General features: G+C 37.4%; 1 protein-coding gene across 2 annotated transcripts in view; it reads right to left on the reverse strand.

Moving 5' to 3' along the window:
* DMTF1 (cyclin D binding myb like transcription factor 1) overlaps nucleotides 1-16,777 on the reverse strand; it is a 45,658-nt gene extending 28,881 nt beyond the window's left edge. Inside the window, exons 1-4 of one of the 2 annotated variants that reach the window (XM_046020153.1) lie at nucleotides 16,667-16,777; nucleotides 6,154-6,274; nucleotides 4,439-4,555; nucleotides 2,595-2,717 (exon numbers count right to left, since the gene is read on the reverse strand). In XM_046020153.1, coding sequence (XP_045876109.1) covers nucleotides 2,595-2,717; nucleotides 4,439-4,547 — 232 coding nt within the window. In that variant the 5' untranslated portion in view covers nucleotides 4,548-4,555; nucleotides 6,154-6,274; nucleotides 16,667-16,777. The remainder of the gene's footprint in view (nucleotides 1-2,594; nucleotides 2,718-4,438; nucleotides 4,556-6,153; nucleotides 6,275-16,666) is intronic. The other variant, XM_046020154.1, reaches the window with a different exon arrangement.
* Between the last annotated feature and the right edge of the window lie 6,755 nt (nucleotides 16,778-23,532).

The following is a 23,532-nucleotide window of genomic DNA, read 5'->3' on the forward strand; positions in this document are numbered from 1 at the left end:
GATTTAGAGGAGGGGGAAGAAATGCAGCAACAAGGTCCTTGAGCAGGTCAAAGGGATGAGATCTAGTTAAGCGAAGGGCTGGCTTTGGCTAGAAGACTGACAGAATGTATAGACATAGCTACATGTGGGTGTGTATTTTGTAGTAGTGGAAATCTGCAGAAAGTTATCTGGACTACTTCAATATTCTCAGTAAGTAGAAGCAAGGTTATCTGCTGAGATTAACAAAGGTGGAGAAAACACTGGAGGTTTCAGGAATGTATCAGTCATTTTTAAGCGGGAGAAGAAACATCATTTGTTAAGTGTGGTGTGACTGACAGGCAACAGTATGAGCCCACTTCAAGTTAATAATCATGAATTTAAAGTAGGATCACTTAGCTTGTTTGTGCTGTTTTCCAATTGGCTATACCAGTGTAGACATAAATAACTGCAGATTTAACCAGGGTTATGGTTTCACTAAAGGGTAATGAAGTGAGAGAAGGAAAAAAGGATCTGCAGGTAAATGCAAGATTAACCATGTGTCCAGCTGGGTATGGAGGAAACAAAAGGTACAAGTGAAAAAGAACAATGCAAAAGTGCTAAGATTAGTGGGTCCTAGTGGGCAAAGGACGGCAAGCATTCAAGAGTATTAGAGGAAGAAACCTATGAAGATAGGAAGCAGTGCTGGAAGTGGATCACAAACAAAGTAAAAGCAAAGGAGGTAATGGGAGAAATAAACAAGGTAGTGTGGAGAACAAAAGGCAGAAGAGGCTAAGATATTGCAACAATCATCTAAATAATCACCAAGAGTTCTGTGAAGAGGGAATGGAGTACATGGGGTGGTAGATAATTGCAGTAAGAAGTAGTAAGTGATACAGAATGATTAACATGAGACTTAAAGAGGATTTTTAAGGACCAGACAGATAAACTTTTATCAGCTTTATAAAGCATATAATGAAAGCTTAACTATTAAAATAAAATTTGAAGTTAAATCTTTAAGAGCTAATGATATTTACTTCCCTGAACTCCAACAATGACATGCTCATTCAGTCAGTCCCACGTGATGGTGACGGACACAGGATTTCATGTTTTTATGTGACTTTTTTTTTAATAGACAAGTTTTCCCAAGTTCATGTTATCAACATATTTTTTTTACCAATTTAGAGAACAATACTTAAAGCCCATGTTTCATAAATTTAGTCTTACTATAAATATTAGGTTCCAGAATGTCCTCCAAACATGATGATGCTAAGACTCCACATGAAGCTGTCAGGAGCTTTTAGGTCAGCACAGCTAAATTATCCCCCCCAGTTAAGTAAGTGTGTGTGTGAAGGATTCAGTCTAACACCATAAAATAGAACAAAATATCAACTGTAGTTTGAACATACTTTAACCAAATGAATTAACCAGTCATAATTTATGTGAAAATAATCCCTCAAAAATTCTGGCTTAGTAAAATAAATATTTTTGTTTTATTTTATGTTCTGGGGATGTAATGTACAACATGGCGACTAAAATTAATAATACTCTATGGTATATTTGGAAACTGCTAAGAGAGCAGATCTTGAAAGTTCTCATCACAGGAAAAAACCCTGTAGCAATGTGTGGTGACAGATTTTAACTAGAATTATTATATTCATTTCACAACATATACATATACCAAATTATTATGTTATGCACCTGAGACTAACATAATGTTACAGATTAATTATATCTGAGTTTTAAAAAATTCCAGCTTAGAAAATGTCCATATAGGATTGTATCTGTTCAGACAGGCCAGTCAAGTTTTAAGACTGGATCACAACCTAATGATGGTCAAACCAGGAGTTTAAAAATCATATGAATCATCACTAGAAGGAAAGATCATTTAATCAGAAATACATTATGTTTGTGTGTGTCACTGGAAGCAATATTAGTAAATATTAGTAACGCTAACACCATCTTGGAACAAAGTCTCACGGTAAACTAATATAGCAAATGGTTTCTTTTCTATAGACTTTGTGAAGGCAAGGTTTGCCATGATGAAAACCTAATCTTCATTTTTTCCAACAGGATGAAGATGTGATTTTGCTTGATACCGAGATCAAAGTTAAATTTCTCAAGAACCAGAATGGCTCGGTATGACCTTAGACAAGTTCTCATACCTCTCTGTTCCTTAGTTTCCTCATTATAAAACAGGGTTCATAATACCTACTCTACGGCATGTTTTCTCAATGAGGGCATGGGCAAATGTGCTTCTGGGCGAAATGTGGGTGAAAAAAGCATTCTCCTTACCAATAAAACAGTAATACATACACACAGTACTTAAAAAAAACCAGTGTATCTGTGGTATTACAATTTCATGGGGGAGAGCATGATCATGAGAAAACGTCTACAAAAGTTTGGGGTGGGGAGGATGACAACAATTAAAAACAAAAAGGCTGAGAAGATTAAAATAGGCAGTATATGTAAAAGCATTGAGAACCATGCCCACTCATTACATGTTAGTTAAGAGTTGTTTTGACTAAACAAAGAGAAAAATAATGGGTCTAAGTCTACCCTGAAATGCCAATTAGAGCTCTCCCAAGCTAAAAGTTGATTTCAAAAGGGAACTCTGTTCTTAACACACGGTGACTTACGTGGAAGTGCAACAACTGATATGCAAGGAGTAGAATCGTCAATACTCTGATCATCCTCAGAAGACAGACAAAGCCTTTTATGTGGAGGTTCAGTACTATCTTCTGAGTCTATTTCATCAGCTTCTAATGAAACAAAATAAAACAAAAATCTCAAAATCTTCAAACCAATGAGGAAAACCCAAAATCTCCAATCAGTAACTGTAAAACCACCTTATCAATCTGCTCAGTTAACCCAATTATGTGGGTAGGACTCCAAATGACACTGCCTTCTCTGTCCCCAGTGCAGAGCTCAGCTCCTACTCTTATGGCAAGAACTATGAGAACCGGGGTGCCACTTTTTAAACATCACACTTCTGTGCTAACGGCCTGTTTTCACAAATATTTCCCACGTAAAGACAAGGGCTGGTTCTTTAAATCACTCACAAATATTTACTGAATGCCTACTATGTGCTAGGTGCTGGGAACAGAACAATGCCAGATACTCTTCACTGTCCAGAAACTCACAGGGTAGTGGAGGAGATGACTAAAATGATGATTTCAAAATAGTGTTCTAAGAGTTATGCAGGTGGAATGAAGGGAGAGGCAGCTAATTTAGACTACAAGTGAAGGAAGGTTTCCTGGAGAAGGTGTCTTAAACTGGAAAGAAGCTGAATGAACAGATGCCAGGGGTAAATGATTTTTACTGGCGCTAGGAGTAATTACTTGCAGTGACAGTGAGGTAGGAAAGCTTAAGGTCTGTAAGGAAAAAAAGCCAGCTGTGAATTGCTGGGACACAGAACTATGAAATGAGGCAGGAAGTGAGGTTGAAAGGAAAGTGGAGTTGATGCGAGTCCATCACTGTACTCTGAAAACCATGGGACACTTAAACAAACAAAACTATACTACTCAGTATTATGAGCAAGGTCATCAGCAGTCTGGAAGATGAATTCGAGTGGGGAGATGCATTACAAGGCTACGAGGGCTTCCCAGGTGAGAAATGAGACTCTGAACTAAGAAAGGGCGACTTGAGACAAAGGAAGCGATGGATTCAAGAAACAAAATACTATCAACAAGTCTTCACGATGGAATGAATGTAGGAGATGAGAGAAGGGTTTATTCCTACCCACATTTATGATCTGGGATACGAAGTAATGAAACTGACTGAGAGAACTAGGACTGGGGATTTTGTAAAAGAATTCAGTTTCGAGCATGTGAAATTTAAGGTGTCTGTGAGAAACAAAGAATTCAGAAAAAAGAAGTTTGAATCATTTTAATAGGTAGTAACTAAAATCTCTTGAATAAAATAATCAGAAATTAAGTACTGAATGAGAAAAGATAAAACCTAGGTTGAGCCAAAGATAAACTTAAAGCAAAATAAAAAATAAATACAAATAAGGAATAGTAGAGAAGTGACAACAAAATCACAAGCCTCAAGCTTACGGAATCTTAACTTTTCACAGATAATCATATTAAATCTTATTCAAATAGTCATATCCTCTAGTAGACTGTAGCAAAAAACCTGGCAGGACTACTACTATATTTTCTAACGTACTACATACACTGCGGGCACCAAATGATATCAAAGAGGAAGTATATTACAGTTAATCAATCATCATCTTTGTAGGCTCATAAGATTGTACTCATTCATAAAGTAGCTACAAGATTGAAAGTTCAAATTTATAGTAAATTCTAAAAATACAAATATATTAAAAAAATAAAAATATAAATCAAGGTTAATTCATGATCCAAAGAGATAACCCTTTTCTACCATCCTAATCTGTCTATCTGGGTAACAGGGATCAAAGATGACATGAAGTCCAGAAATTCAAAAAAATCTACAATTCTACATCAGCAAGTTCTCCTACCATTCTGAGGGCAATGAAGAATGAGGTTCCCGTCTGTGTCCTGAGTCAAAGTCACAGAGTTCACAGTTTCTACTGTTACTGTGTCAGAATCCTCTTCAACTGTGCTCATACTCAAATCTGTAGAACAGATTTCAGATTTAAAACATTATTTACAAATACAAACAGAGAGTAGCCTCCAACTTATCCCTCCTCCCCACCAAAACACCCAATTTATATCCACTACAGTGTTCTTTATGCGAAACTGCAAAGACAGTTCAGACTTCAAAAACTGTTTTTTCAAAAGGTTATACCCACTATTTAGAGTGAGATGTAATAATCCGTAAGAATCTGACTTCTCTAATTAAAAACCTACAGCACTTATTTTTTAAATGGACTTGGTTTCACCACGTCCATTGTATGTACTGAAAATGACTATTAAGTTGTCTTATTCATAAAATATTATGTCTCATTAGCAAAACTCTCACCACTATTTATTGGCAATTTTGTGATATATTCAAATAGGTGTTTAACTTCTGATTCTTTCAGAAGATTCATTAAACCGTGTATCTTAGAAAATCTACAATAAATCTAATAATTATTTCTCCAATACACTTCTTACAAGTATTTAAGCTTTATTATTATCTGAAAACTAAGAACACTATGGAATTATTCCCACCATGTTTTTTCCATGATATTAAACAAGTGCATACATCCATCACTGACCGAATTGCTTTTTTTTTTTTTTTAAGATTTTATTTTATTTATTTGACAGAGACCACAAGTAGGCAGAGAGAGAGGGAGAGAGAAAGAGGAGGAAGCAGGCTCCCTGCTGAGCAGAGAGCCCCATGCAGGGCTCGATTGCAGGGATCATGACTCAAGCCGAAGGCAGAGGCTTTAACCCACTGAGCCACCCAGGCACCCCCCAAATTGCCTTTTTTTTTTTTTTAATTTTTTTTTTATTTATTTGAGAGAGAGTGAGAGAGCATGAGAGGGGAGGTCAGAGGGAGAAGCAGACTCCCCATGGAGCTGGGAGCCTGATGTGGGACTCGATCCCAGGACTCCGGGATCATGACCTGAGCCGAGGGCAGTTGCTTAACCAACTGAGCCACCCAGGTGCCCAAGTTGCTTTTTTTTAATGGATATGGAGGTAAGCCATTTTTTGGAATAGAGAACTGATTTTGTTTAAAGTGCCTTGACCTGCTATTTTACACATATATTATTTTCCTCTTGTTCAGACAAACTGAATGATCAGTGTCACAATACAAATACTTCATGGCTGACAGGAGGAAGTGTAACTGAATTAAAATCAAGGACCTGATTGAAGTCTTTGGGGTTCACCTTATAATGCTCAATGAAGTTCTTCCCTCAACACTCAATTTTGGTCTTGTCCACTTACTTTTTACCAACTAAATAACAGAGGCCATAAGCTTTAATGTATATTAATCACTCAATATTTGGCTCCTATATACAACATCTTAGTCTATTCATATATTTGCCATTGATTCAAATGTATTTTCCCCTTGGCAGAAAAACTTAAAATCTACTGACATGCACATGGTGAAGATCCAATGATTCACTCAGCTTTTACTCTACAAATTACTGTTTTAATGGACATCAATCATTTAACAATAATAAAGATGACATTTCCAAAATTAAAGATAAGTAGAACTCATGATCTAGTTATTACCAGAATTTGCAAAACGCAGGTGAAGTCCTTGGAACAAAGGCAGGCTTACCTAGAAAATAGATGAATCAGGTATAGCCCTTCCCACAGAATCAAGTCGCCTTCCCTTAGATATCAGCATCACCTTCATGTTATCCAGACTGCTTCTCTCCCATATTCCTACCTCTGCAACTCTGAAAAAGTAAAAGCGTTACACAATAAGGCTTAAATAAGAACACACAATTGTGTTGTCAATACACTCATGACATTCTAGCCTCTAGCCTCCATGATGTCTCAACTAGAAAAGGAATGACAAAAACCAGAATTCTTTTCTAAATAGATTTGATTTTAGAAATCAAATCAGCTTCTGAAAAGTATTCCCCAATGAAAGGCAGAAATGATGAGATCCTGTACTTATTTAGTTTACAGGCAGTTTCTCAACCCAAGCTGTCCCTCAACAGGCAAATACTCTCAGAAAAAAAAAAGCGGTTTAACTATGCTACTGGCTCTATGAACTACAAGACAGAGTATGTGTAACCTAACCCCGGGTGTATGGTACCACAAATACTACCAGGAACTATATTTTTTCTTTATATAACTTACTAATACCTCTTTATATGTAAGACTGTATTTCATCTTAAAGCATTAAAAACTGTGTATCTGTAAACAATCCTGTCTATGGATCTGTGGAAAAAAGAAACCCTTAACAATTGAGCCAGAAAAGGTCAATTATAAGCAAGCTCTTGAATCCAATGTTGTTCTTATTTCTGAATCCATTAAATTTTCTTAAAAGGTTGGTTAGTAATACTTTACTGCAGAAGATGGAGAAATTCAATGTAAAAAAAAAAAGTCATCCATAAACTTATCAAAAGCAGAGTTCACGCTCTTTGGTGTGTGTGTGTGTGTGTGTTTATAAATGTGTATACACTACAGTGTGTAAGCAATTTATGTCCTACTTTTTGAGTTTATTCATATTAAAAAGTATGATGAAACCAAACTAGGTATCTAACTGAAGTTTTCGGAATCACGTAAAACTTAAACCTCATAAAAAACATGACATTATTTAATAATTGCCCTATCGCTGGACATCTGCGCTGTTCCTAAGTTTTCATTTCCTTAAAACATACTCAAACATTTATATACTCTACTTCCTTAAACAGTTTAATTAGTGGAAATTAATACATAAAAGAATATGGCTTTTATGTAGTAAGAATTTAGAACTTTTTTAAAAAAAGATTTTATTTATTTGAGAGAAAGAGAGAGAGGGTGCCTGAACGAGAGCACAAGAGCAGGGTGAGAGGCAGAGGGAGAAGCAGACCCCCGCACTGAGCAGGGAGCCAGATGTAGGGCGGGATCCCAGGACTCTGGAAACATGACCTGAGCCAAAGGCTGCCGCTTAACTGACTGAGTCACCCAGGCGTCCCAAAACTTGGAACTCTGAAGTAACACTGAGACAGGGAAACTGTAAGGGGCCTCATGGAAGAGAAAAAAAAAAAAAGTGTTTTTCTCTTTTGTTCTTTTCGTGCTTTTTTTTTTAAATTTTTTTTAATTTTTTTGACAGATAGAGATTACAAGTAGGCAGAGAGGCAGGCAGAGAGAGAGAGAGAGGAGGAAGCAGGCTCCCAGCCAAGCAGAGAGCCCGATGCGGGGCTTGATCCCAGGACCCTGGGATCATGACCTGAGCCGAATGCAGAGGCTTTAACCCGCTGAGCCACCCAGGCGCCCCCTTTTCGTGCTTCTAATTTTGCTAGGACCTATACCCCCACCTTATACAGGCCTTAATGTATGTCCTCCTCGTAAAGGTCAAGGAGTTAATGATTTCTTTGAAATCTTCCAGAACAACTGGTAACATCTAACTAAGGAGTGACCAGACGAGGTCCTCAGGAATATTCTCCAAGACCACAGACTCCAAACACTGGGACAAGACCCCAGGCTCCAGGGCCATTAAGTGACTTAAGGAGGACACCTGAGCACTAGTTGTTGTTTGACCAGTTCCTGGATGCCTGAGAGGACATGTACACCAGACCACTGCCCTTAATAACAACTCCAGACCGGCAAACAAAGATGAGACTCTGGCCTGTTTTCCTTTGAATCTCCCTTTCCAGAAAAGTTGTTTGAATTTATATCCAAACCACTGAGGCAGAAACTCTATTCTTGGCAACCTTTTTTTTTTTTTTTAAATAAAAAGAAAGCATGAAGCAAAAACACAACAAAACAAAACAAAAACAGCACAAGAGCTCATTTGATAGGTGCAAAGTAGTCAATGGTTTGGTGTTTTAATCAATTTCATCAGGACCCAAATTAGTCTAAATCTAAGAAAAAATAAAGGTAGATTTAAGACAATATAGAGATATGGGAGTCTGAAATGGCTAGCTGAAATAAAGTATTTAATTCTTGACAACCACTGATTACAAGTAATCCTATGCAGTGTACTAGCTTTAAATCAGACATCTAGGTTCATTTTAAAAAATTTGACAACTGAGGTTTGAGCTTAGTAAATGGTTCTAAGGTGCTTTGCAAATTAACGAGCATATCTGTTCCATCAACAAATATTATCCCTTACCTACAATGTATTAGGCAGTCTCCAGGCACTGGAGATATAGTGGCCACTTTTGTTTATTGTCTCTTTAGTTATGGTCTTGACTCACTTTCCTGAGGCCTCTCCCACTCCCCACTGTAGTTAGAACTAGGAGGTCACTGTTATTTATTAATATTTAAGAAACTAATCTTGAAATTTATTTTAATAAATTTAACTACTTGAAATTTAATTTTAATAGATAACACATTTACATACTTCAAAATTCAAAAGATGAAGGTGGTTATACAGGGAAGTCTGCTTCCTGCTCCAGTTCCCTAGTCACCCGGTCCCCTGTAAGTAAACTCTGTAAGTAAGTAAACTCTTCTATAAGTAAATTCTTATCAATTTCTCAGGCTTCCTTCCAGTTATTTTATGCATATGTAAGTCAACATAGCCCTTCCCGCTACACATACTCTTTTTACAGAAATAGTATCATACTATCAACACTGTATCAACAGTAACTTAATGGCTACTTTCCAGGGCTTCAGCAAGATGAGACACCACTACAAGAATGTGACTGAAAGCTGATTAGTAATAGCAAAGTCCCTAAAGTGGAGCCTGCTTTGGCCTGTTGCAGGGCAAACAAAAACAAAAACACAAAACCCCCAAAACCCAGCAGCCAGTATGGCAGAGGCTTTCCATAATGAAGAGTAGCTGAATTTAAGGTTGGAGATAAAGACAGGGGTAGATCTCCCAGGGCCTTCCAAATCCTTGGACTGTTTTCAGTTGGGGAATATAATTTACATTTTTAAAAGATCACTTAGACTGCAGAATGGAGAGTGGATAAGCAAGTTATGAAGACAAGCTGTTGTCTAAGAGTAGACTCTTGTTGGACTGCTGACAGCAGGCAAAGGAAGGAGGCTGAACAAAGGATATATTCTGGAGGCAGTGTTGACAGGATCTGCTCAATGAAGAGATGATGGAAATTAAGGAAAGGGGAACTATCTCAAGCTGACTCCTAGAACAGCTGATTGAGTTTGGGGGCACTCTGATGTGTATTATGTATTTTTATTACTATTAGTAAGAATAATTAACATTATAAGGTATTCAAACAAAGCTATCACACTGACTGTTGGAAGCTGCAATTCAACAAGGATTAGACATATCTGACAAATGAGTTGGTGTCATGCAAATACATTTTTAAAAGATTTATTTATTTATTTTGGCGGTGGAAGAGCAAAGGGAAAGGGAAACAAAGTCTCAAGCAGATTCTGACATGAGTGCAGAGCCCAAGACAGGGCTCAATCGCCAACCCTGAGCTGAAACTAAGAGTTGGACTTAACCCACTGCACCACCCAGGCACCCCGGCAAATAATTTTTAACATGGTATAATGTTAATCTAAATAAATAATTTATTTAAATAATGTTACTTTAAAATAAATAATTTAAACATAGTATCACCCAGAGAGTTTAGGTAAGACAGCTTAGATTCCAGTTCCAGAGCACCCTTTAACAGGTGCAAGCAAAGGAGAATGAAAAGGCCAGCTAGTGATGGAGAAGGAAAACTAAGGTGTTAAGACACACAGAGTGTTTTTCAAGGAGCATTAAGTAGTCAACCATGGCAAGAGAGAAGATCATGGAGATCTTCTGTCAATATGGAGAACATTGGTGGCCTTAACAAAAGTATCTGAGGTATAGTGGGGACAGAAGCTCTACTGGAATATGTAGAGAATTCAAAGTAGGGTGACAAGATAATCAGGTCTTTTATGAGGTTTAGCTTTCAGGGCAAGTGAGAGTACTAGGTACAGTAATGTCTAGAAAGCTGTTAATTAGAAAAGCACATCTATACTGTATTCTGATAGGACTATGAGAGTATCTGAGAAATGTTGATGAATAAACTTGTGATATAAGGTACAAAGCTGAGTATTTTAGTGCCTTCCATTCTAATTCATTATACATGAAACTATGTTTAACTTCTGGACCTGTTCCTTATTTGGTTTATAGGGGAAATGTATCAGAAAGAAATCTTCCCTTCATTCCCTGTAAAGGGTTATATCATGTGTACTATTTTTATACTAACTAGAAATGAGAAGAGGAAAAAAATTTTAACAGCCATCTTAACTGGTGAAATGGCTTTTTAGCACGTTTCCATCCATCATTTGGTGGGTCTCTTAAATAGCAACAGTATAGTAATAAAATCAAGAGAACATGTGAAATGCAGTAGAAAACATTTATAATGAAATACTTACATTCACATTTAAATGAAAAATGTATTTGTGTTCACTGAGAACTCCCAATGAACGAGAACCCTATTTAACGTAGAACGAAAGAACAACTCTGGATCTGGTACTTAATACAGAATTTAATTAAAGAAATGAATCCTTCATCCTGCTTCACTCCAGTATTGATGTAAAGTTCACATTCAATGGATTACTTTAGGACTGGTATTTCCATCCACTGAATCTACACAGAGGCATAACTCATTTTATTATACATTAAGTTTTTTAACACAATGAAGGTTTATGGTAACCCTGTGTTAAACAAGTCTATTGGTACTACCAATAGCATTTGCTCATTTTGCGTGTTTGATAACTCTCACACTATTACAATTTTTTCATTATTACAGTTCACGCTTGAACAACACAGGTTTGAACTGCATGTGACCACTTACATGTGGATTTTTTACAATACAGTATTGTAAATGTTTTGTTTCATTTTTCTATTGTAGGAATACAATATATGATACATAAAACATACAAAATATGTCTTAATTGACTGTTAGTGGTAAGGCTTTTGGTTAATAGTAGGCTATTAGTTTTGGGGGGAGTCTAAAGTTATACAGGGATTTTCAACTCCCCAGGGGGCCATCTTCCCTAAGCACCCAACACCTGTATATTGGTTGTGGTGATTAAGACTAGCTGAAAACTCAGATAACATTTTGTAACAGTTTTTTCTTAAGTTTGCACATTGGCACTGACATGCTCTTGCATGCCTTTAAATGAACTACAGTAAGTATAAACCTAACTTGTACATGCCCTGAGAACCAAAAAATTCATTTGACTTGTTTTATTGCAACCTTTGCGTTACTGCAGTGTCTGAAAATGAACTTGCAGTAACTCTAAGGTATGCCTTTAATGGTCCTAATTTGCTAAGTAAAGTGTCAAGATTTTCTAAAAACCACGACCAAGAAAAATGCATTTTTCCCTAGTTTGGGAATTAGTTTTGTAGATAAATTTGTATCCGTTTCTGACTGTCTAAGTGTGGGAGGGTATATTTAGTGGAGATCATGAAAAGCACAGGAGCTAAAAGTTGCTGACCCTACAAGCTTGGAGTCAGAATTCTACACTGAAAGATATGATAAGACTAAACATTATAAGATACTTTCATACAGGGAAATCAAACAAGCTACAGAACTTTTAACACTAGAATTTTATTGAATGAGTTGACTGAAAAACACAGATGCAAGGTTTCTGGTGTGAGCCCACATTTAATTTTTGGATGTCTTTTCTTAAACCAATATAAGGAAAGTTATTCATATATTCCACTGTAACATTTTGTGATGATCTTCCAAACATACTGTCCCATCTTTTGAACTTTTTCCTGCACTTACTTTCTTGGGAGTATTTTCCAAGAGTTCTACTTATTCTTCCATAGCATTTTTAATGGGCGCATGGTATCTAAATTTATCTAACCATTATCCTGTAAATGAACTTTTGTTTGAGGTTGGGCTATTATGAAGACCCCATACTGATCACCACCATATCACTGCATGTAATTAATGCCTTAGGAAATGCTTATAAAGTGGATTTCCTCCAGAATATGTAATAAATAATTAAAAGATGTTTTAAAATATTCTGAAATAAAACTCTTTGCTAATTAGAAAGTCTTAAAGAGAATCAAGATCAAATGCCTGTATCCTGAACATGCGTACACAGATCGTTGGCAAAAGAGAAAGATGCAGAACACTGATTTTATTTAAGACAGGTACAGGGACACTTCATACTGAGGTTGAATGCTTTGGATGGTGGTTCCAGGCCCCTGGGGATTTGCTCTTCTATACATTTTGTGAAAAGTTTGAGAAGCAAAGCTATAAAGAACATAAAGCATACTAGACTAAGGTAACTAATGATCCTAACAGCTTAGTTTTGAGGTGGCAAAATATGACCACACACCGTGTCAATAAAATTATGTGTGCAGTTTATTATAAAAGGCTTTAGTTGCTTAAGCTGTTGTTTTCAACTATCAACTATTTTCTTCTTAAATTTTATTTGAGAGAGCCAGAGTGAGTGAGCACACAGGCTGGGGGAGAGGCAGAGGGAGAGGGAAAAGCAGACTCCCCACTGAGCAGGGAGCCCTAAGCAGGGCCCAATCCAGAGGACCTGGGATCATGACCTGAGCAGAAGGCAGACTCTCTAACTGACTGAGCTACCCAGGCACCCCTCAATTAACCAACCATTGAAAAACAATGTTATTATCAAAGAGAATTATTTGGTAGTATGGTTCATTTCAAAGTGCAGCATTTCATACCTGGTTTGACAATAAAATCATACTGTTGATGAAAAAGAAAGACTATTTTTCATGCCCTGCATGATTTAAGAGCTTATAATTATGTGTATTTGGCTACATTTAAAAATTTTATCCATTCAAAACTGAGCACTTTATGCAAGGAACCATCAGAAACTCTTTAAATGGAAATATATCAAATTAGCTCCATAGTCCTCTGATTTACACTGATGTTTATTTTTAAAGCACACTTTCTTGACAGATAGTAACATACACATAAGCAGTAAATAAATATAACGAGCATCTCTTTTGCTACATAGTATGTGATGGTAAATAAAGATTAGCATAGACAACCCAGTGCTTGGAAGAATGGTCTGACAAGAGTGTACATAACCAAAATGACAGCTTAAAAAAAATTAAAAACTATCTCCAGTGTGCTTTTTCCTGACGACTTCTTTCTGGAATTCAGTCATGGAATGGGGTATATTTCCACAAACTTGAAGCAGCAGACATGATAAACAGGTTCCTTCTTTTATTTATCTTTATGGAATCAAAGCAAAATCAAACCTATTTGTGATTTCTATTACAAGAATTCTCTTCACAAAAGGAAAAGAAAGGAGGGAGGGGAAGGGAGTAATATGAAAGCAAACAAATACCACATACATTTAATAAATCTATCATTTAACAAAGCAATAAAGTTATTAACTTTGTCTGGTCATTTCCTATCATTTGAGGATAAAAAAGGCTTTGGAACTGAAATTGCACAGCATTCAGAGGTACACCAATTGCTAGGCAAACCTTTTATACGAGGGAAAAAAGTGTTACAGATTAGGGCAGTATGAGAAGATTGACTATTAAAAATAGAATTCCATTTTGAGAAGATAAACATCCCGTAAGTAGCATCTAAGACATAAAAAGTACAACTCTTCCTAAACTTCATTAGTATTCTAAAGTTTTGCTGTCCCTGCAACAATTACAAATGTGTGTTCAAAATGATCTAGAAGCTCAGTGTTTCAAAAAACACTTCCCAGCCCTCCTAAATTTTTAACATCAATATGCCAGGTTGTAAACCCCTAGGGATGCTAGTATTTCACATTAATGTGTTCATCCTCACAGGTGTTAACTTAAGCCAATGTACTTAATGGAGCATGACAAAAGCAACTGTTTATAATAACATGGAGTTATTGTCAGAACATACAATTTTATTATAACATTAATAAAAACTAGGCTCTGTAGATGCTGGAGAGATAAATGAAGTGAATAAAAAAAAAAAAGAAAAATAAGCTTCTGTTGTTTGTATTTCAATTCTAACCAGCAATATCTAACCTTACAAATACACTTCTCTCTCCCATTGCCTCAGGGTGAAATCAGATAAACCTGCTGTCTTAAACAAACCTTAAAAAAGGGAACTTAAAAAAGATTCAAGGACACCTGCCTTCTTTTGATAGAATTCTCTATTAGTAACCACATCCCAGCCATACTCTGCTTTCGAAGATCAAATCCTAACTCCAAAACATTCTTGTGATTGCTTCCCCTCAAAATATTTCTAAAATCTTTACATTCTGAGGAAAATACTTATACGATATATATTTATTTGTCTAACTGCTCAAAGTATGAACTTAAAAGTTCTAAGCAAGTATGCAATGCCCCGTACTTACTGATGAAGACAGGGCAATAGCATTTGGCTCCACCATCTAGCTCAACTGCAATCAAATAAAGACAGTCAAATAGTCACGCAGAAAAGGCAGATTCTCGATCAGTCCCCAAAAGCGTATTTTGGAGTAAGCCTATCAACTAAACTAGTAAAAAAAAATAAAAAAGTTAAAAAAGATAAAAACTAGCTTCTTGGTGGCACAAAAGTATATGGAAGTAAAAATAATGAGATAAACATGAAATGTATTTTTCACAACCATAATTTTTTTCCATACAAATTCAAGCTGTTTTGTCCCTGGTGAATGAAAAAACAGCAACTATTCCCACACCAAAATTTTCTCAGACAGTCTATTTTTTGGTAAGGAAATGAATATTAATTTTTTCCTAAATCTTAACTACATTTCTGAATCTTAACCTAATGAATGTGCTTTTACCACTAAACCACCAGAGTAAAACGCTAAGTTTTTGGTATTTAATCGCCAAAGAATCTTTAAATGTTAAAATGGTGGTAATTATTCAAATTACTAAAAAAACAAAACAGTAATACTAAAAAGATTATTAGAAACAACTTTAAAGCCAGATCAAAGAAGAACCACCACTGAAAAATATGAAAACCTTTAACTTAAAAAAGAAAAAACGATATCCCGTTTGTAAAACTTTCAACACAACGGAAGAATAGTTTCTTACTTGGGCTGGAGCTTAAAAGCCATAAATGGTTAATCACCTTGCACGAATTAAAAATAAAATTAGGAAAAGATAAAAAAAATTTCGAAATGGTATTATTCTATTCTCAAAACACAGCATATTCGAAAGTCACCCTACAGACTATGAATTTTGTCGGATGTCCCAACAAGCAGCCTCGCCTACTGTCAAGAGGAACACGACGATGAATCAAGTTACAAGAAAAGCAACCACACACCGAATTTGAATTTCCAGATTCAAACATGGAAAAAGAGAGGGACTACTGACTTACATTTCATATAATTATCACCCTCTCCTCATCTTCACCGAGTATTTTTATTATAAAAACAGATGCTGCATCATTCAACTGCATGGAACGGCACTCGGCCACCTCTACTCCCAAATCTACGCCAGAGACTGGGTCAAAACAAAGTCTATTGTAAAGGACAAGAAGATTAAAAAAATTTAAAACTCCCTCAGAACTCAGCAAAATATGACAACTACTACTCTGCAGACGCCTTTTACGGTTCTCGGCTCGACTAGGACACTCTCCCCTCCGCAGTCAGTCCTAGTCCCTCGTTTTAAGAGAGGCTGACCGAGATACTGCGGCCAGCAACCTCGACTGCCTCTGCATGGGCCTTGAACAGCAGAGCTAGGACGAATCCCAAAAGATGGAAGAGTCTAAGACGCAAACAAGGTAAAAGAAAAAAAAAAGGGGGGGGGGGACGAGACCCGCCCAACTCTCTCAAGCCCACCTCTCCTTCACTGGACCACATAAAACCGAAAAGGTAACCAAAAAAAACCCCAAAAGGAACACCACGAGAAGCAACTAAGGCTTCCTTACTCTCCGCATTCTCGTGCCCAATTCTCTACCGAAGCTCCCGGCCCACCCCACCCCCAGGGGTCCCGGCGCCATTTAGCTCCACCGAAGCCGCCGCCATTTTCCGCCCCCGCCGGATCGCTGCTGCGCCTCGGCGGCCGCTCACTACCCGACTCTGTAGCCCGAGCCACCAACGCGGGCCGGGCCCTGAGAGGGAGGCCCTGGCCTGATCATGCGGGGACTGCAGCTTCAGCGTCATGAAGGCCCAGCTCCGACCCCGCCCGCGGTGCCCGAGTGCCCACAGCCTGCGCCGGCCGGCGGGAACAGACTGGCAGCAAGGGGGCCGGACAGGCTCTACTGGGCGGAGCGGCCCTGGCGGCGGTTGGGACCTGAAGGTTCCATCGCACTTACTTCCTGTTTTGGGTCCGGGCACTTTGGAAGAACCAGGATGGAGGCTCCAAAAAATACCAGGATGGAGGAAGCAGCCACGGGCAAGAGTGGCTGCAGCTGGAGTGAGCGAGAGCGACGAGCCACCGGAAACGGAGCTACGGCCGCGCCCCGCCCCCAGCCTCCGCACGCTCCCCCTCCCGCTCTCCTCTCCCTTGGGACTGCCCTGCGAGGTGGCTGCTCGCGTCACTTCCGGCCAAGTCGGAGAGCTCTAAGTCCCGGGTTTTTGGAGCTTTGGTACCGGTTGGTGTGGTGGTTCTTTGTGGTCAGCCCTTCTCTCTTCCTAATAGGAAATCGCGGTACTTACAGTTTCGCCGCTGATGCTGTGAAGGAGGTCCATCTTTCTTGGGCGTAACTGTGATCTTTCTGGCTCGGGCGGGCAGTTGGGCCCAGCTGGCAGTTTCACAAAATCGCCTCGCTCCGGAGCCGATACAGCCGGGCGTGGAACGGAATAAGAGCCTTGTCTAGATGCAAAAGAAAGCCGGGAATTTTGTCTGGCTCCTCACAGGGTGCATTGCCGTAGGCGCTTTGGGCGTGTGTTGCGGTTCTAGTCAAAAGTATCCTCTGTGAGCCTAAGAAGAGTCTCCTCTTAAACCACTTTTTTCTAAGCCAGCTGCTCTTAAGTTGTGTGGGAAACTTAAAAAGAACCAATACTCAGGGCCATCCTCTAGACCAGTGTTTTAGAAGCTCCGTGAGACCCTGGCAGAGATTGTGTTTTTAAAGAGTCAAGGCCTTGGAAATCTTATGGTGGAATGGTCCGAACCTGTTACCACTGTGTATGATTCCAACCTCATTTTACTTGTTTAGGAAACTAGATTCTTGTAGTCTTTCTGTACTGAGTTGACAGAAGTTTAAAAGTTAGACATAACTAATGTTCTTGCTTCCAACAACTATGTGTAGACTCAAACTATGTTGTCACAAGGGTAATGTAGTCATCCTCGGTCGTAAATGTCAAATAAGGCTATGGAAAATGTGAAAAGTACTCCCAAATTGGCCCTAAGTATCTAATGAGGTTAATAATACTTAGTAATCCCCCTCCCTCCCATTATCTTAGCATGTTTTGATTTTTCTATGCAGTTGTGGTTTCCTTTGACTACAAAATATTGTTGAAAGACTTTGTGGAAGGGACAGTAATTCATCAAAGAAACATGGGGGTGATGGTGGTAAAAACTACACAATGAAATGGGCTTAGAACATAAATATTTAGATTTTAACACAGATGTATATAGTTTTCAGCAGTAGTCCCCATAACCATGCTATTCTTTGCGGTAAAAGAATTTCTCAGTCATAAACGTTGGGTTTCACAAAAGGAGTGTAAAACAATAATGAGATACTATTATACACCTACTAGGGTGACTAAAATAAAAACCACAGACAGCACCAGATTCTTGTGAAGATGTGGAACAGGAACTCTCATTAATTGCTAGTGGAAATGCAAAATGTTACAGTTACTCTGAGAAACAGTTTGGCGGTTTCTTACAGACCTAAACATTCTTACTATAAGATCCAACAATTGCTCCTTGATATTTACCCAATGAGTTGAAAAATTGTGTCCACATAAAAACCTGCACAGAGATATTTACAGTGATTTTATTCTTAATTGCCAAAAACTTGGAAGACACCAAGATGTGCTTCAGTAGGTGAGGGGATAAATTGTGGTACATCCATACAACAGAATATTATCTAATGCTAGGAAGAAATGAACTATCAAGCCATTACAGATATGAGGGAAGCTTTAATGCACATGACCAAGTAAAATAAGTCAATCTGAAAAAGTCACATACTGTATGATTCAAACTATATGGCATTCTGGAAAGGAGAAGACTGGAGATAGTAAAAAAAGATCAGTAATGGCCAAGATTTAGGGCTGGAGAGAGGAATAGATGAGGAAGAGGATACTGATATTAAAATGGTAGATAAAAATGCTTCTATATTTATTAAAGTCCACAAAATGTACGACACCAATAGTGAACCCTAATGTGAACTATGATCTTTGGGTGATAATGTGTCATTGTTGGTTCTTCATTTGTAATAAATGTACCACTCTGGTGGGTGATATTAATAATAGAGGAGTTTACATGTGTAGACGAGGTGGTATATTGGAAGTGTGTACCTTTTAGGTTTGCTGTGCATCTTAAACTCCTCTAAAAAAAAAGTCTATTTGAAAAAAGAAAGAGTGGAAGTGTGACATAAGCCTTTGGACTTGGACAACATGAACTAGCAGTTTTTGAGTGCTTATGTGTCTAATGCTTTACATGTTTAATGTTCACAGGTGTTAGATGCATCAGTACAGTTATTACAAATGAATTCTATTTTATACAACCAAAAACAAGTGAAAAAATGTGCAAGGGTGCACAGCAGATAAGTGATAGATTCAGAATTGAATCCTCATCTCCACAGCCTATGCTTGAACTACTACTCTTTTGCACTTCATAAAGTACACTTTGGCCAATTTTCTTTCTTTTTTTAAAAAATATTTTATTTATTTGACAGGGAGAAATCACAACTAGGCAGAGAGGCAGGCAGAGAAAGAGGAGGAAGCAGGCTCCCTGCAGAGCAGAGAGCCCGATGTGGGACTCGATCCCAGGACCCTGGGATCATGACCTGAGCCAAAGGCAGAGACTTTAACCCACTGAGTCACCCAGGCACCCCCACTTTGGCCAGTTTTCAAAAATAAATGCCAGAAGCAGCATTTTATTCCATCGAACTTTATTACCAATATGAGGTATTCTGTATCCTTTTGGTTACTACATATATCACTCGATTTTTAAATGAGTACGTAAGTAATATGTAAGCAAAACCATGAGGTAGGATTGTATAGGGGAATAGATGTTGAAGTTAAACCTGAGTATGCATCTTGGCTTAATTGCTTAGTAATGGGTGTGATAGTATACTGCTCAGTTTCATTTGCCTTCAAAACGTGGGAATAATAAAATTTACCTCCCAAAATAATGTAGGCATGCACTGCACAGAGCCTGACATGTGTAGTAAGCATTTAAAAATGAGCCAGAAAAGCAATTACTCTCAATTATTTCATTTAATGAAATAATAACTACATATGTAAAATTGTTAACATTAACATTTATGAGGAAGTGGCTCCTAATTAGCTACATTTTAATAAAGCATAATCATCTAGGATTCTTTGTCAAGGCAAGACAGAGTGGTATCTGAATTACAGTCTGTCCATTGTCTTCTGCAAAATTTTGCAGCCTGCACTCTGCTGCACTCTGCTGTTAAATCCCTGAAAAGTCAAGCCCATCCTCATAATTAATTCTCCCTTTCTGGCTGAGTTTCTTTCATATCTACCTTTTCCAAAGTCAGTTAGTAAATATTTGGGGAAGACAAATGAATTTTAATAATAATTTAATATATAATTTTAAAAGATAATTCAACATCCATTTATGATAAAAACAGAGTGGACATAGAAGGAATGTACCGCAACATAGTAAAAGCCATATATGACAAGCCAACAGTTAACCATATGCAGCAGTGAAAAACTGAAAGCTTTTTCTCTGAGATCAGGAACAAGACCGGAAATACCAACTTTTACCACTTTTATTTAACCTAGTATTGGACGTCTTAGTCAGAGCAATTAGACAAGAATAGGAAATAAAAGGCATCTAATTTGGAAAGGAAGAAGTAAAACTCCCTATCTGCAGATGACATAGTATTATATATATGAAGTCCTGAAGACTATAAAACAAACTATTAGAATTAATCAGTAAAGTTGGAGAATACAAAGTCACACAAAAATTGGTTGCATTTCTATACACTAATAGCAAATTATCAGAAAGAGAAATTAAGAAAACAGTTCCATTTACAACTGCCTCAAAAAGAGTAAAGTAGGGGCGCCTGGGTGCTCAGTGGGTTAAAGCCTCTGCCTTCGGCTCAGGTCATGATCCCAGGGTCCTGGGATCGAGCCCCGCATCTCTGCTGAGCAGAGAGCCTGCTTCCTCCTCTCTCTCTCTGCCTGCCTCTGCCTACTTGTGATCTCTGTCAAATAAATAAATAAAATCTTTAAAAAAAAAAAAGAATAAAGTACCTAAAAATAAATTTACCAAGCACTTTAAGACCTGTGTGTTGATATCTAGAAAACACTAATGAAAGAACTTAAGACAAATAAATGGAAGAATATTCCATGCTCCTGGGTTGGAAGGATTAATATTGTTAAAGTGTCCATACTACTCAAAGCAATACACAGATTCATTGAAATCCCTTAAAAATTCTGATGGCATTTTACACTGAAACAGAACAAAGAATTCTAAAATTTGTGTGGAACCACAAAAGACCTCAAATAACCAAAGCATTCTTGAGAAAGAGAACAAAACTGGAGGCATCATGCTCTCTGATTTCAAACCATAGTACACAGCTGTATTAAAACAGTATGGTATTGGCATTAAAAACAGACCTATAGATCAATAGAACAAAATAGTGCAGAAATAAACCCTTGCATATATAGTCAATTAATTTATGACAAAGGAGTCAAGAATATACAATGTTTAAAGGACAGGCTCATTAATAAATAGTTTTGGGAAAACTGGGCAGCCACATGGAAAAGAATGAAAGTGGGCCACTATGTTACATCATATATAAAAATCAACTCAAAATGGATTAGAGACTTGAACATAAGACCTGAAACCATAAAACTCCTGAAGAAAACCTAGGCAGTAGTCTCCCTGACATACGTCTCAGCAATGGTTTTTTGAACCTGATACCACAAGCAAAAGCAACAAAAGCAAGAAGAAACAAATGGGACTATCTGAAACGAAAAAGCTTTTGTACAGCAAAGGAAACCATCAATAAAATGAAGAGGCATCCTACTGAGTGGGAGAAAATATTTGTAAATCATGTATCTGATAAGGGGCTAATACACAAATACGTGAAAAATACAATTCAATAGCAAAAAAGCGATCTGATTAAAAAATGGTAGAATAGATATTGTTCCAAGGAAGACACAGATAACCAACAAATATATGAGAAAATGTTCAACATCACCAGTCGGGGAAATGCAAATCAAAGCCACAAAGGGATATCACTTCATACTGTTAGAATGGCTATTATCAAAAAGATTAAAAGAAAATTGATGAGGATGTTGGTAAAAGGGAACCCTTGTGCACGGTTGGTGGGAATGTAAATTGGTGCAACACTATGGAAAACAGTATGGATGTTCCTCAAAAAAACTAAAAATAGAATAGCCATATAATTCAGCAATTCCATTTCTGGGTGTTTATTGGAAGAAAATGAAAACACAAACTCAAAAAGATCCATGCACCTCGTATTAATTGCAGCATTACTTATAATAGCTGAGCTATGGAAACAACCTTAGTGTCCATAAAGGGATAAGGAAGATGTGGTAATGTAATATTACTTAGCCGTAAGAATCGAAATCTTGCCATTTGTGACAATACAGATAGACCTAAAGGGTATTACGTTAAGTGAAATAAGTCAGAGAAAGACAAATACCATATGATTATATGTGGAAACTTAAAAAAAAAAAAACAACCAAAAGGCAACAAAATGCCCCTTCCACCCCAAACAAACCCGAAGATCATAGGTATAGATATCAAATTGATAGCTGTCAGAGGTGATGGGTATAGGGTGGAGAAATGGATGTACTTAAAATTTTTTTAGTACTAAATTAAAAAATAATAAATTTATTATAGTAACACCATATTATCTTTAACTTGCGTAATCATTGTAAGGACTATCCATAATGTAATTTGAAAACTAGGGCAACTTTCTGTATTTACACAACTAGGTTATTTCTACCTTAGTACTTTGTAACTGTATACCTACAGAATGCAAGAGATTTTTAATATTATCCTAGGATTTACCTAATTAGGAATTAAATATTTTGTAGAAAAATCATGAGAAATAGTCCTATCCCAAATAGAAGTTATATTATAAAAGTATTTACAGCAGAGTTATGGTATTTGCTGCATTTGCTAGTTATGAATAACTCTCTTGGACTCTAGATTTTTTTATAACACTTTCTTGAAGCTCATCATGATAGAATATTGATGAAATTACCTTTCTTTTATGAAAAGATGCTATATTAGTGCAAAAAGTGTTTCATATACTGAGAGACAGGTTCTGTGGTTCTGTGATCCTCTTGTATCCTGGAGGATGTGAAAGAGATGTATGCAAGGGCTTTTGTTCAAAGTACATGAAAAATGCAATTACTGAGTAGTCCATTTTCTTTCTACACAGTTTCTGAGTCATGTTAATACAGTTTGTGGGTTACACTGGAAGGCTTTCAAGAAGTTCTGGACATCTGATGGGGATTCCTATGCTAATAGGGGAAAGAACAAACTGTCCCTAATTAGGCCCACACATCAGGCTCTTCCAGGTCCTCTTTCATCTCACATTTCTCCTCTAAGCTTTTCTCCAGGGCCTATGGTATTCCATCTAATACCCCTTTTTATGCTCTGCCTTTTGGGTCAGTGTCTCATCTCCACACTTTCTAAAATCTCTCAATGTAGCCACCACCTCTTTGTACGCTCCTCACCTTTTCTCTTGCAGTAGGTCTTTACTGAGACTTATTAATGGAGTATTAGAAAAATTTGGTTTCTCTTTCAGTTAGGAAAATGGAGAACCAAGACTTTGGGTACTCCCAGCAAGCAAGGATAAAAGTTTTCATTCTGTCCTTGAAATTTCTTTGTGCAAAATAAAACACTTAAATTATCTGACTAAAACTGGAAGAATGTCTGGACCCAGATTCAAAAGACTTTACAGTCTGTCATAGGAGAGAGAAGGATGATATACCAATAAGCCAGTAAATCATTGCCAATTTTTGCAAGTTCTAAGGACACAAATTGAATGCTCTGAAA

The sequence above is a fragment of the Meles meles genome, chromosome 10 (assembly GCF_922984935.1).
Source record: "Meles meles chromosome 10, mMelMel3.1 paternal haplotype, whole genome shotgun sequence".
Lineage (NCBI taxonomy): Eukaryota > Metazoa > Chordata > Mammalia > Carnivora > Mustelidae > Meles > Meles meles.